This window comes from Thalassophryne amazonica, chromosome 8 (assembly GCF_902500255.1).
Source record: "Thalassophryne amazonica chromosome 8, fThaAma1.1, whole genome shotgun sequence".
Lineage (NCBI taxonomy): Eukaryota > Metazoa > Chordata > Actinopteri > Batrachoidiformes > Batrachoididae > Thalassophryne > Thalassophryne amazonica.
Window position 1 is genome coordinate 63,768,843 of NC_047110.1, and position 13,646 is coordinate 63,782,488.

The 13,646-nt window shown below is 45.2% G+C and overlaps 1 protein-coding gene across 1 annotated transcript in view; it reads left to right on the forward strand.

Annotated features, from left to right (window-relative positions):
* The window catches only part of tln2b (talin 2b), a 239,193-nt gene that overhangs the window by 110,243 nt on the left and 115,304 nt on the right, over nt 1–13,646 (forward strand). Inside the window, 6 exon segments of the mRNA XM_034176485.1 lie at nt 635–737; nt 3,206–3,414; nt 3,840–3,959; nt 4,140–4,337; nt 4,944–5,083; nt 5,593–5,686. Coding sequence (XP_034032376.1) covers nt 635–737; nt 3,206–3,414; nt 3,840–3,959; nt 4,140–4,337; nt 4,944–5,083; nt 5,593–5,686 — 864 coding nt within the window.

Below are 13,646 nucleotides of genomic sequence, written 5' to 3' on the forward strand. Positions count from 1 at the left end.
CAAGAGTCCTGGACTGCTATATTCCTAGACCGAGAAGCAGAGGACAGCAGGCAAAGATGTGGATGAATAATATACAGGAAGACCTCAAGATACATGGCATAAGCACGGAAGAAGCTGTGCAACTAACTCGGGACAGGACAACATGGAAAAATCTTGAGTCAACGCCATCGTCATCTGAGGATTGAATGGCAGAAGAAGAACAAGAAGTTTTAATATTATAGTTTAAATTTCTTTTCAGAATTTTTGTTATAAAATGTGCCTTTCTATGTTGCGTATTGTTAAACACTCCTGAAACAAGCATTAACTATTATTCTTTTAAAGATATGGCTCTTCAGATTTGTCAAGAAAATAGGCTTCCATGCCAAAAAGTGCCCCCTTTTTCTGTCCCTTCTGGAAGGAAAATTATTAAATATTTTGGGTTTTTCATATTGGGCTTATAATCTACAAAATATGTGAAAATAAAGCAAATCAGAGACCATGAAGTGGGAACCACTTGTTGATTTCTTATGGAATGACCCTGCTATGTAAGCACGGCCCATTGGCAAAGGTACAGTATTTATGTATACAGTAGATATCTGATTGTAGAAATGACATGATAAGAATAATTTACTTTTTTGTGTTGCTACTCACACAGCTGGAGAAGTGTGCTCAAGATTTGGGCAGTACATCTAAGACAGTGGGCTCCTCCATGGCCCAGCTGTTGACGTGTGCTGCACAGGGCAATGAACACTACACAGGTAAATTATTATTAAGGGCTCAATTTCCCCACGTGGGAATATGAGTATAAAGCTGGTAAAGTAAATATTTCTTTTATTTGTGTGTCTAAAACTGAACTTTGCAAGTAAAGAGACAGTAGCTTTTCTAATAATGATTGCTGCAAGCAGCATTACATGCTGAGGCCGATTGTGCTGCTCGCTACCCATTAATCTTATTTTCACTAGATTTAACATTCCATCAGCAAATGGCTATACTTGGCTGCTTAATACAATTTGATGCAATTTGCCGCTTTTCTTCTCAGCGAGATGTATTATACAAGTTGAAGGCACCTCCCATGTGTGGCCATATTTGTTATATTAACTGAATGAAGGCATTACAGATTATTCTCAGAACAGTGCCGCTAGCCTTTTCCAGTCAGTTTTGACAATACCATGACAAATACAGCCAAACCGAGAATCAGTTTTATTAAGACTGACTGCGGCAATGCTCAATTAATAAGACTCAAATTCATTTAGTTAGTAAATGGTTTTGTCAGTATCTGCGGAAACATGTTTTGTGCTGATTCTCACCAAATAAGAGGGGAAAACTCAGGAGATTTTACACTGTGCTCTATCAAGCCCTAAACAGTTCATTTTTTTGGATAATTGATTAATTATTTAAGTCAGTGAAATCATTTATCAAGACAAAATGCTACTTTTTGTCTTGGTCCAGCATCTTTTATTTGCTCCTTTCATGAAAATTCAGTAAGGTGTGTCTTCTATAATATATTCCAATTCTATACTAAAAAAGGCAGAGTAGAATAGAGTAGAGTAGAGCCACTTCATGGCTTATTTTGCATTGACTTTGGTATTTAACTGTTCTATAACTACAAGTAGTCGACATTTAACTGATTTGAATTTGTTCCTATATCAGGATTGACAGGCTTAATGTTTTTTCAAGTCACTTCAAATTAGTTTTGAAAAGGTTAACAGAGTTAACAGCTGATTTAAAACTGTTCTAAGACAGGAGCAAACTGGTTTACACCGGATTTAAACTGGTTAAATATGATTGAAATAATTTACTGGTTGCCCAATAGGCAACATTGACCTTAGTGGCCACCAGGACCCTGCAATAAGCAACAAGGCTACAGAAACTGCATGCAAACAAAAGGTGTACATCAATCAGTCTATTAGGAGTAGAATGATATACTAGCGCTACAGTATACAAATAATGAATTCTTATGAGTTCAATGGTACAAATATTTCATGAGGTGAAAGCTGGAACAAACTATTCAATGAGGCAAATGGTTTCAATGTATTTGTTCCATTGAATGAATGTAAAAACATTCATTATTTCTTTTATATAACGGCTAAAATAGATCCTTGTCATTTGATATTATATTAACTTATAAACAACAGAAAAGGGACTTACATTTTGGTGTGTCACTGCACTGACTTTGTGTGCTTCCAGAAAAAAAAAAGAAAGAGTTTGTGTACGATCCTCACTCCAGCGAAAAATCACATCTGACATCTACAATCCAACACGAACTTTAAATATGAGTCCAGAAATAATTCTGATGATGTTGTCCGCGATGCTGTCCACCAACTTCGTGTACTTCCAAAAAAAGACTGTGTACCTCCTCAGTGCAATGGTACCAAACATATGGAGCCAACATTGCATCTTAATGCAACCAAATTGCACTCTAAATGCAACGCAACACAAATGGGACAAATAATCCATGTCATGTGACATCCAAAGCACCAAATGACAAGGATCCACTCAGCTGTTATATAATACAATACATATCATGATATACATATTGTATCACAATTTGATATCACAATACATAATTACATTGTTGTTCACACTAATTATATAGAATCTATCTATCTATCTCTCTATCTAGCTGTCTAATTCTGTTGCATTATGTTAGCAGATGCCAGCATATGTCAGAATCACAAATTTAAAAGCTGAATATGCAGTAGTTTTATGGCTTTATTCACATGAAGTTTTGCTGACCCACTCATTGGATTGTCTGCCTTGGTGATTGCCATCCTGAACCCAGGGTGGCTCTGTGGTGTGGTGGAGGTGGTTGTGCAACACCAGCGCATGCTCCCAGGCCTCAGCGGACTCATCGATTAACCCATTATGCCTTTTCTTGCCTTGTTAAGTGAAGGAAAAAGACAGTTTAGCATTTTTGGGGGGTTTTCGACTGTTGGTCTCCTTGGGTTTTGATTCACGGATCAGTCCATTATGAAAAATAATTATTGATTTTTTTGACACCGATCAAGGATTATTGATTGGTGTCTCTGGAGCATATGCAGTCATCGCCACATCTTAATATTCTCAGATACAGTGTAAGAGGAAATAATTGAGGTTGTTGCAGACAGCAGCATAATTTTCTATATAGCTATATGTTGTCATGCAGGCATTATTTGAGTTCTTTCTGTCTGTGTGGTTGTATCTGAAGCTATACACTGTTCTTTGAATGTGTGTTTAATTGTTCTAGGTGTGGCTGCCAGAGAAACAGCCCAAGCTTTAAGGACATTGGCCCAGGCAGCCAGGGGTGTTGCAGCCAGCACCAAGGAGCCTCAGGCTGCAGCTGCAATGCTGGACTCAGCTCAGTATGTCATGGAGGGCTCAGCCATGCTGATCCATGAAGCCCATCAGGCTCTGGTTCATCCAGGAGATGCTGAGAGTCAGCAGAGACTGGCACAGGTAGCACAGCTGTCACTTCTATGCCCCCTTGAGGCAGCGATATTCAAGCTGCGGTCACATTGTTCATCGCAGGTTCCTCTCTCTCCCCTGCTGATTTGCCAGCTATTCTTCTTTCCATGCAATCATTCCGTCTAAGCGTTGCTATTTTCTCCGCTCTGTCACTTGCCTTTTATTACTCTCTCAGGAATGCCAGAGTAAAATCGTTCATTCTGTTGTAACCCTTCTGGGGATAAACATATTGTTTGGCATTTTTCTGTGACAGCAGCATAAATTAGTGACATGTATTACTGTGCACTACTGTGAGCCCGATTTGCATTTTGTGAAGTTTCCCCCCATTGAAGCTTTGCTCTGGGATTTCATGTTGTATGATGCATTGTTAGAATGATGAATGTGGTTTACTGACAGAATACTGTGCTGTGTTCCAGGTGGCCAAAGCAGTGTCACACTCCCTAAATAATTGTGTGAATTGCCTGCCGGGGCAGAAGGATGTTGACATGGCTCTCAGGAGCATCGGAGAGGCCAGCAAGAAGCTGCTGGTGGACATTGTGAGTCCTGGGAATTTTATTAGCAGGAGATTTCAAGAACATTTGTGGGTGTGAAATACATCAGCTCTGTGCAAGCATTTTCTGGTATTACCCGATGACTGATTATTTCCAGGTGACTGGTATTCTGAGTACTGCAGTGCTTGCTGTGTGACCTTACTGGTGTCTGTCTTGTCTTTGAAGCTTCCCCCTTGCAGCAAGACATTCCATGAGGCTCAGACTGATCTGAACCACACAGCAGCTGAGCTCAACCACTCTGCAGGAGAGGTGGTCCACTCCTCACGTGGCACAAGCAACCAGCTGGCTGCGGCCTCGGGGAAGTTCAGCCAAGACTTTGATGAGTTCCTGGATGCTGGCATTGAAATGGCTGGACACACCCAAGTAGGTTTTTAATGATCCATAGATGACATAAGCGTCTGAAAAGGATGGTCATCCACTCTTTGCCGAGTGATTTATTTTATATGCTAATATTACTTAGTTAACAGTTTGGTAGACAATTTCATCAGTTTGGTACATGATTCTCCAAAATTGGTTTAAAGGGGATATACTAGTGGAGGCACATAGTACCCATTACATTGGTTCACAGCTTGTACTGATATATAGTGATGACAATTTTAGGAAAATTACTGGACATTCTTACTTCCTTATGGTGCAACTGATAATTGAAGGACCATCTTTAAGAAATCAATAACCATCTGTTTCATACAGCACCCATGACTGCATATGCTCACACTAACTGTGGACTGTACTAACCACAGTTGACTAATTCCAGACTGTATTACAGAAAACACTATCAGCACTTAGCATATGCATTAATTCTAATCATGTTTAAGGCAACAGTTAGCATGATGCCATATGCTAGTGTTTGTTGTTTGGTTTTACTACTACTGCTACTACTACTACCACTACTTACCTAGTATTTACTACTAGTTTTGGTGAAGCTATGAAATCCTAATGAGAATCATTTGTGTTGTATTTCCTTTGCAGAACAAGGAGGATCAGATCCAAGTAATTGGTAATCTGAAGAACATCTCCATGGCATCCAGTAAGCTGCTGCTGGCTGCCAAGTCTCTGTCTGTGGATCCAGGTGCAGCCAATGCCAAGAACCTTCTAGCAGTAGCAGCAAGGTGTGATAAAATGATGATACCTTTATGAATAAGATTCATTGCATTCATTCTAATGGGCATAATGCAGCGTGTGCAAGAAAACTGCTACTTAAATATGAATTTTAGCTTTTGAGCCCTTAGGATATGTATCACACAGATGCATCTCTCTGTTGCATTGACACTTTTTGGTCTATTCAGAATTGCTTGATGGACCATTCTCCCTATGGGTGAAAAGTGAAGCAGCATGACCCTCAGGGCTTTGGGCCTGACTGACTCCTCTCTGTCTAATTAGCAAATGGAAGCTTTGGCTAGAGCCTGTCTGTGCTCAGCATAGCTGAACACAAACTCGAGAAAATCTCAGCTCTCCTGTGCACGTCATTAGCCCATCATGGTGACAGGCCTTCGACGAAATGTTTAAGCAGGGGGGCTAAAAGCATGTGTGTGATAGGTTGGCTATGAGTGAAGCCAGGCTGTGCGTGCACACAGGGAACACGTGAGAGCTAAAAACTGTGCGTGTGTGTTTGTTTCAGAGCCGTGACAGAGAGCATTAACCAGCTGATCACACTCTGTACCCAACAAGCAGCAGGACAAAAGGAGTGTGACAACGCCTTGAGGGAGTTGGAGGTAACTGTCTCACACACACACTGCACCACACACAGACCCCTGCTCTGATTTATTTGACCTCTGCATGCAAGCAGTATGTCGAGAGTTACTTTAAAAATGTATTTAGTTATACTTAATATGTATACGTCACAGATATTAACGACGAAGCTCTTCAGCATCCATCTCACCATGTCATTTAGGTCCTTCAGACTTTTTTTGAATAAATGCTGCAGGGGAGCATTAGCATGGCTAAAACCTTTCAGCATTTCAGCAAACCTTTACACTGGATGCCCTTCAACCAAGGACTTTCCACATTAACATCAAAGCACAGTTAACCACTTGGCCACCACCCCTGCCTCCTCTCCAGATCAAAATGAGCATAAATAAAGCATTTTTTTTATGCCAAATTCCCAGTTAACATGCCATAAAAGTACAGGATAGTGTTTTGGATTAAAATGTAGCTTTAGTAATTCCTGATAATGTCACTTCTGGGTGTGTCTTAAATTTTAAAGTCCTTCAGTCTAATTCTGCAGGTGACAAGCAGAATGTGCGACGTGTTGGTGGCCTTTCCAATTTTTGTTGAGACGTGTATAATATGAGAGCAGTTTGTCCTATATGGGACAAACAGCTGTGAAGAAAAAAGAAGCAGAGGACAGAACTGACTGTTCTGTAGTGTGATGGATGCTGCAATGTGTGGCGCCAGCATGTCCCCTGACCTGACCTAACCTGACCTGACCTGGGTAGGGTTTCTCTCCGGTGCCATACCCCTGTGTGTGGAGAATTATGTTAATTTGAAATTTTATGAAAGCTTTCTGCTGGATAGTTCAAAGTAAGCTAGAGATCAATGAGCAAGCTCACAAATTGAATGATACCTCTTTTTCTTTACATATAATTGGCAATTACTGCATGTTGTATTAAAAAACAAGACAACAAAACAAAGAGTAATTATCAACTGTTGAAGATGAAGGACTGGAATTATTTTCCTTCATCCACATCTTCACATGGTGTGCTACCATTGTTTGTAGTTTCACTGAAATCCTCCAACCGGTTAAAGAGGAGTTATGCTTATGAAGTCAGTATCATATGATACATCAGATAACATTGAATTCCAGTGATCTGTCCTGAGATCTAACAGGATCAAGGAGCACCTCCTTGTTATTTAGGTAGAATTGCTCAAAAATACTTGTAAAGAGTTCAAAACAAATATAGATGATGGTAGCCAATAATACTTTGTGAACAGAGGTAACATGTCCTTAAAATGAATTATTTAATTCATTAAAAAAGAAAATATTTTTAAGTCCCTATGCCCTGAATAATAGAAAGGAGCAATAAAACTGTGCAAAATCTTAACTTTCTAACTTTTTACAAACGTTTTTGTGCTAAACCTACAATCTTCTGCAATCTGTTTAAGAACAATGTGTTGCATTTGTTCAGGTTTATCAAATAATTTTTATTATCAAGTGATCATCTTCAAAAGAAAAAAATTGATAATGAGACTTGTAACTTGTGACTTAGTTTCTTGAATGAAACATATCTCGCATTGGGTATTTGAGCTGCTACCCAATCCCAGATAAGCGGTTGAAGATGTGTGATGAGTGAGTGATTATTTGATGCAATGGGAATATTTGCACATTTCATGTTGGGTTCTATTTCTGATATGTCAGAATCAGAAATGACCTAATAATGGAGGGAATCAAAAAGACATAATTTTTATGAGACATTCATTTGCGCAGTCTTGTACTGTATGTCATGTATGATGGAAAAATAGCTGTTCAGGCCTATACTTAGCTAATTATGACATGGTTTCCATGAGCTCACACTGCATTGTGGGACTTGGAGGAAGTTTAACATGAAACATTAAACATGCTTGAGTGTTAAAGGCAAATTAAAGACTATTTTGTACATTTTGACCTCTGTAAAGTAATGTGATTTATTTCTGTTAGTGTTAGATTGCCTCTGCCAGATATACATACAAACGCACAAAAGGAAATATCTGTTTCTGTGTAGTTTGTGACTGATTATAGCTGGGAATGTTTTCTTAAATTAGACATCACGTCTTTGGATATTGACAGTATTTTCTCAGCTGGAAAGCATAAATTGCATTGTACTGTGATGATGTTTCCCTTTCTGGCATTAAAAAAGAAGTAAAGGCCAAAATTCCACATTGTGGAAGTATTTTTTAAAATTACCATCAGTGATCCAAGATGAGCTTTCTGGTCCACTCGAGAATGCAGTGATCTAATGTGTGTACATGTTATCCAGAAAGTCACATTTCATTTTACTTTTTTATTAAAGTGTAATGCTGATCAGTTTCAAAGACATACAAGTTGGGTGAGTTGGAAACTCTAAATTAACCATCGGTGTGAGTGAGTGTGTGATTGAGTGTGTCTGTCTGTGTGTCAGCCCTGCGATTGACTGGCAGCCTGTCCAGGTTGTACACCCGCTTTGACCCACCGAATACTGGGATAGGCTCCATTCACCCTTGACCCTATAAGAACTAAGTGGGCTCAGAGAATGAATAAAAGTAAGTAAAGTAATGCTTATTTTTACTAAATGCATCATCCATCCATCCATTTTCTTCCGCTTCATCCGGGGTCAGGTCGCGGGGGCAGCAGCTCAAGCAAAGTCGTGCAGACCTCCCGATCCACACACACCTCCCCCAGCAAATCCGGGGGACCCACGAGGCATTCCCAGGCCAGCTGAGAGACGTAGTCCCTCCAGCGTGTCCTGGGTCTTACCCGGGGCCTCCTCCCAATGGGATGTGCCCGGAACACCTCTCCAGCGAGGCGTCCAGGGGGCATCTGGAAAAGATGCCCAAGCCACCTCAGCTGGCTCCTTTCGACGTGGAGGAGCAGCGGCTCCACTCCGAGCTCCTCCCGAGTGACCGAGCTCCTCACCCTATCTCTAAGGGAGCGCCCAGCCACCCTGCGGAGGAAACTCATCTCGGCCACTTGTACTCGCGATCTTGTTCTGTCGGTCATGAGCCTAATCTCATAACCATAGGTGAGGGTCGGAACGTAGATCGATCGGTAAATCGAGAACTTTGCCACCCTGCTCAGCTCTCTCTTCACCACAACGGTCCGATACAGCAACTGCATCACTGTAGATGCTGCACCAATCCGTCTGTCAATACTTAAACTCCTCCACTTGAGGCAAGGACACTCAACCGACCTGAAGAGGACAAGGCACCTTTTTCCGGTTGAGAACCATGGCCTCGGATTTGGAGGTGCTGATTTTCATCCCGGACGCTTCACACTCGGCTGCAAACCGCCCCAGTGCACGCTGAAGGTCCTGATTTGACGAAGCCAACAGAACCACATCGTCCGCAAACAGCAGAGATGAGATTCTGTGGTTCCCAAACTGGACTCCCTCTGCATCCTGCCTGCGCCTACAAATTCTGTCCATAAAGGTAATGAACAGAACCGGTGACAAAGGGCAGCCCTGGCGGAGGCCAAAGTGCACTGGAAACAGGTTTGACTTACTACCGGCAATGCGAACCAAGCTCCTGCTGCAGTTGTACAGGGATACCGGATAATCCTTAGCAAAGCACACCGGACCCCGTACTGCCGGAGCACCCCCCACAGAGTGCCTCGAGGGACACAGTCGAACGCCTTCTCCAGATCCACAAAGCACATGTGGACTGGTTGGGCAAACTCCCATGAACCCTCGAGCACCTGATGGAGGGTGTAGAGCTGGTCCAGTGTGCCGCGACCAGGACGAAAACCACACTGCTTCTCCTGAATCTGAGGATTGACTATCGGTTGAATTCTCCTCTCCAGTACTCTGGAATAGACCTTACCGGGGAGGCTGAGGAGTGTGATCCCCCTATAGTTGGAACACACCCTCCGGTCCCCCTTCTTAAACAGAGGGACCACCACCCCAGTCTGCCAATCCAGAGGCACTGTCCCCGACCGCCACGAGATGTTGCAGAGGCGTGTCACAACATCCAGAGACTTAAGGGACTCAGGACTGATTTCATCCACCCCAGGAGCCTTGCCACCAAGGAGATTTCTGACTACCTCGGTGACTTCGGCCTGGGTGATGGATGAGTCCACCTTTGAGTCCCCAGTCTCTGCTTCCTCTTCGGAAGACGTGATGATGGGATTGAGGAGATCCTCAAAGTATTCCTTCCACCGCCCGACAACATCCCCACTCAGGGTCAACAGCTCCCCACCCGCACTATAAACAGTGTTGGCGGAAAGCTGCTTCCGCCTCCTGAGGCCTCGGACGGTTTGCCAGAATTTCTTCGAGGGCAACCAATAGTCCTCCTCCATGTCCTCCCCCAATTCCTACCAGACCCGAGTTTTTGCCTCTGCGACTGCACAGGCTGCAGCACGCTTGGCCTGCCGGTACCTGTCAGCTGCATCCAGGGAACCCACTTACCAAGACAAGTAGGACTCCTTCTTCAGCTTGACGGCATCCCTTACTTCCAGCGTCCATCGCCGGGTTTGGAGATTGCTGCCGCAACAGGCACCAGAGACATTGTGACCACAGCTATGAGCGGCTGCATCAACAATGGAGGTGGAGAACATGGTCCACTTGGACTCCATGTCTCCAAAATCCCCTATGATCTGGGAGAAGCTCTCCTGGAGGTGGGAGTTGAAGACCTTGCCGACAGAGGGTTCTGCCAGTCCTTCCCAGCAGATCCTCACGATACGTTTGGGCCTGCCAGGTCTGACCGGCTTCCTCCCCTCGCAGCGGATCCAACTTACCACAACGTGGTGATCGGTCGACAGCTCAGCCCCTCTCTTCACCCGAGTGTCCGAGACATGTGGCTGAAGGTCAGATGATACGACTACAAAGTCGATCATCGATCTCCGGCTCAGGGTGTCCTGGTGCCACGTGCACTTATGGACACCCTTGTGCTCGAACATGGTGTTCGTGATGGACAAACTGTGGCTAACACAGAAGTCCAACAACTGAACACCACTCGGGTTCAGATTGGGGAGGCCGTGCTTCCCGATCACCCCACTCCAGGTCTCACTGTCGCTGTCCACGTGGGCGTTGAAGTCCCCCAGGAGAACAATGGAGTCCCCAGTCAGAGCACTATCTAGTACCTCTCTCAGGGACTCCAAGAAGGTCACGTACTCTGCTCTGCCGCTCGGCTTGTAGGCCGAGACAACAGTGAGAGACCTGTCCCCGACCCGAAGGCGTAGGGACACAACCCTCTTGTTCACCGGGGTGAACGCCAACACATGGCGACTGAGCTGGGCAGCAATGTGCAATGCTATCCCGCAGGCAACGCCAGAGAAGTGGAGCGCCCAGCCCCTCTCCAGGAGTTGGGTACCAGAGCCCAAGCTGTGCATGGAGGTGAGCCCGACTATCTCTATTCAGTACCTCTCAACCTCACGCACAAGCTCAGGCTCCTTCCCCCCCAGTGAGGTGACGTTCCACATCCCAACAGCCAGAGGGTGTGAGCGTGGACCGGGCTGCAGGGCCACCTGCCCTCGACTGCCACCCAGTCCTCTCTGCACCCAACCCCCATGGCCCCCTCTGCAGGTGGTGAACCCACAGGAGGGCGGGCCCACGTCGCTCTTTCGGGCCGAGCCCGGCCGGGCCCCGTGGGCTAAGGCCCGAACACCTGGTGCTCACGCGCGAGCCCCAACCCCAGGCCTAGCTCCAGGGTGGGCCACGGCTCTGCCATACTGGGCGACATCTCGGTCCTTGATATCGCACTGGTCATAGGAGCTTCTGAACTGCCCATAGTCTGACCCATCACCTAGGACCTGTTTGCCATGGTAGACCCTACCAGGGGCATGAAGCCCCCGACAACATCGCTCCTAGGATCATCCGGGTACGCAAACTCCCCCACCACGATAAGGTGGCAGTTTGAGGGGGAGCTAAATGCATCAGTTCAGTCTTTTTTGATTTATGTTTTCTGTTGTTTACAGTTGGTATGTTGGTATTCGTCTTTAATTTACTATCCCCCTTCTCCCACAAATCTGCCCCTCCTCCCTTCCCTCCACCACCCCCTTATTCTCCTCAACGCCTCCCATCACTGTTGAGGATGTAAGAAGAGAATTTAGTCATCTAAGTCCTGAAAGGCTGCAGGTCCTGATGGCCTCAGTCCCAGAGTGCTGAAGGGATGTGCTTTACAGCTGTGTGGGATTTTCCAGCACATCTTCAACTTGATCCTGAGTCAGATTGTTGTTCCTGAGCAATGGAAACCTCATGGTCCTTGTGCCCAATAAGAAGAACCCCAACACACTTAATGACTACAGACCTGTGGCCCTAACATCACATGTTATGGAGTCACTTCAGAGGCTCGTCTTATCATCGCTGGCCCCCCTGCAGTTTGCATACCAACCCAGCAGGGGAGTGGAGGATGCCATCATCTTCATGCTGCACAGAGCTTACTCTCACCTAGAGGAGGCAGGCAGCACTGTGAGAATCATGTTCTTTGACTTCTCCAGTGTGTTCAACACCATCCAGCCTGACTTGCTCAGTGATAAGCTACGTGACATGAAGGTGGAGGCTCCACTGGTGACCTGGATTACCAACTACCTCACAGGCCACCCACAGTATGTAAGGATTTGAGACATTACATCTGGCACCATCAAGAGCAGCCCGGCTGCACCACAGGGGATGGTCTTGTCTTCCTTCCTGTTCACACTCTACACCTCAGACTTCAGGTTCTGGTCACAGTCCTGCCACCTGCAGAAGTTTTTGGACGACTATGCCATTGTGGGCTGCATCGGCAGTGACCAGGAGGCTGAGTACAAGAGTGTGGTGGACACAATGTATCTAAGACGAAGGAGCTGGTTGTGAACTTCAGAAGAATGAAGACCCGTCAGAACCTAGTTACCATCAATGGAACTGAGGTGGATATTGTGGACTACTACAAGTACCTGGGTGTCCACATAGACAACAAACTAGACTGGGCTGTAAACACAGATGCTGTATATAAGAAAAGTCAGAGCCAACTGTGCTTCCTCAGGAGGCTCAGATCTTTTCAGTGTCTGCGGAAATATGGTGCAGATGTTTTATCACTCGATGGTCTCCAGCGTCATCTTCTAAGCTGTAGTGTGCTGGGGCAGCAGGCTGAAGGCAGCTGACACTAACCAACTCAACAAGCTCATCAGGAGAGCTGGCCTGTCCTGAGGGTTGAGCTGGAGTCTGTGGTGAAGGTGTCACAGAGGAGGATGTTGAGGAAACTGCTCAGCATCCGGGACAACACTTCCCACCACCTGCACCCTGAAGGTGTGCTGATATCTTGTCATCCATTGTCAGTCCACCTAATGTGTCAGAGGATTAATCTGTATTATCATGATATCATGGCTGTTACACCCTGTCCAGACTGCCACAGCGCGCATCAATGCGTCACATAGACGCACTGATGTAAAGTGCCTGTGATCGCGGTATAATGTCCAGAATAAGTACGTAATCACACATACATTGTCAGTCCACCTCATGTGTCAGAGGATTAATCTGTATTATCATCTTATCATGGCTGTTAGACCCCATCTGGATGGCCGCAGTGCGCGTCAACATATCAGAGATGCACTGACACACAGCATCTATGATCATGGTATACGCCCAGAATGAGCATGTAATCACACATCCATTGTCAGTTCACTTCATGTGTCAGAGGATTCATCTGCATTATCATGTTATGGCTGTTAGATCCCGTCCACACAGCCGCAGTGCGTGTCAACGCGTCACAGTGATGCGCTGACTTGCTGTGACACACTGTGTATTCTGTGTGATTGTGCAATGTTCACATCTAGTGCACATGATGACTGTGTGCCACAGACTTTGCACATTACAATATTTCCTTTGTGCACCGAACAGGGTGGTTCGGCTGATCGGGGGCACAATCTGGAACGCGCCATGATCAGACTGCTCCGAATGCCTTTAGGTTGCCATTTCGGATGCCAGTTCGTAGTGTCTTTCGAGCTAGCAGTCACACAGCAGTACGACCGCCGTACAGATATTCCCCAGTTTGAATGCAGCATGACAGTAGTGTGCCTGTTCTTTACAT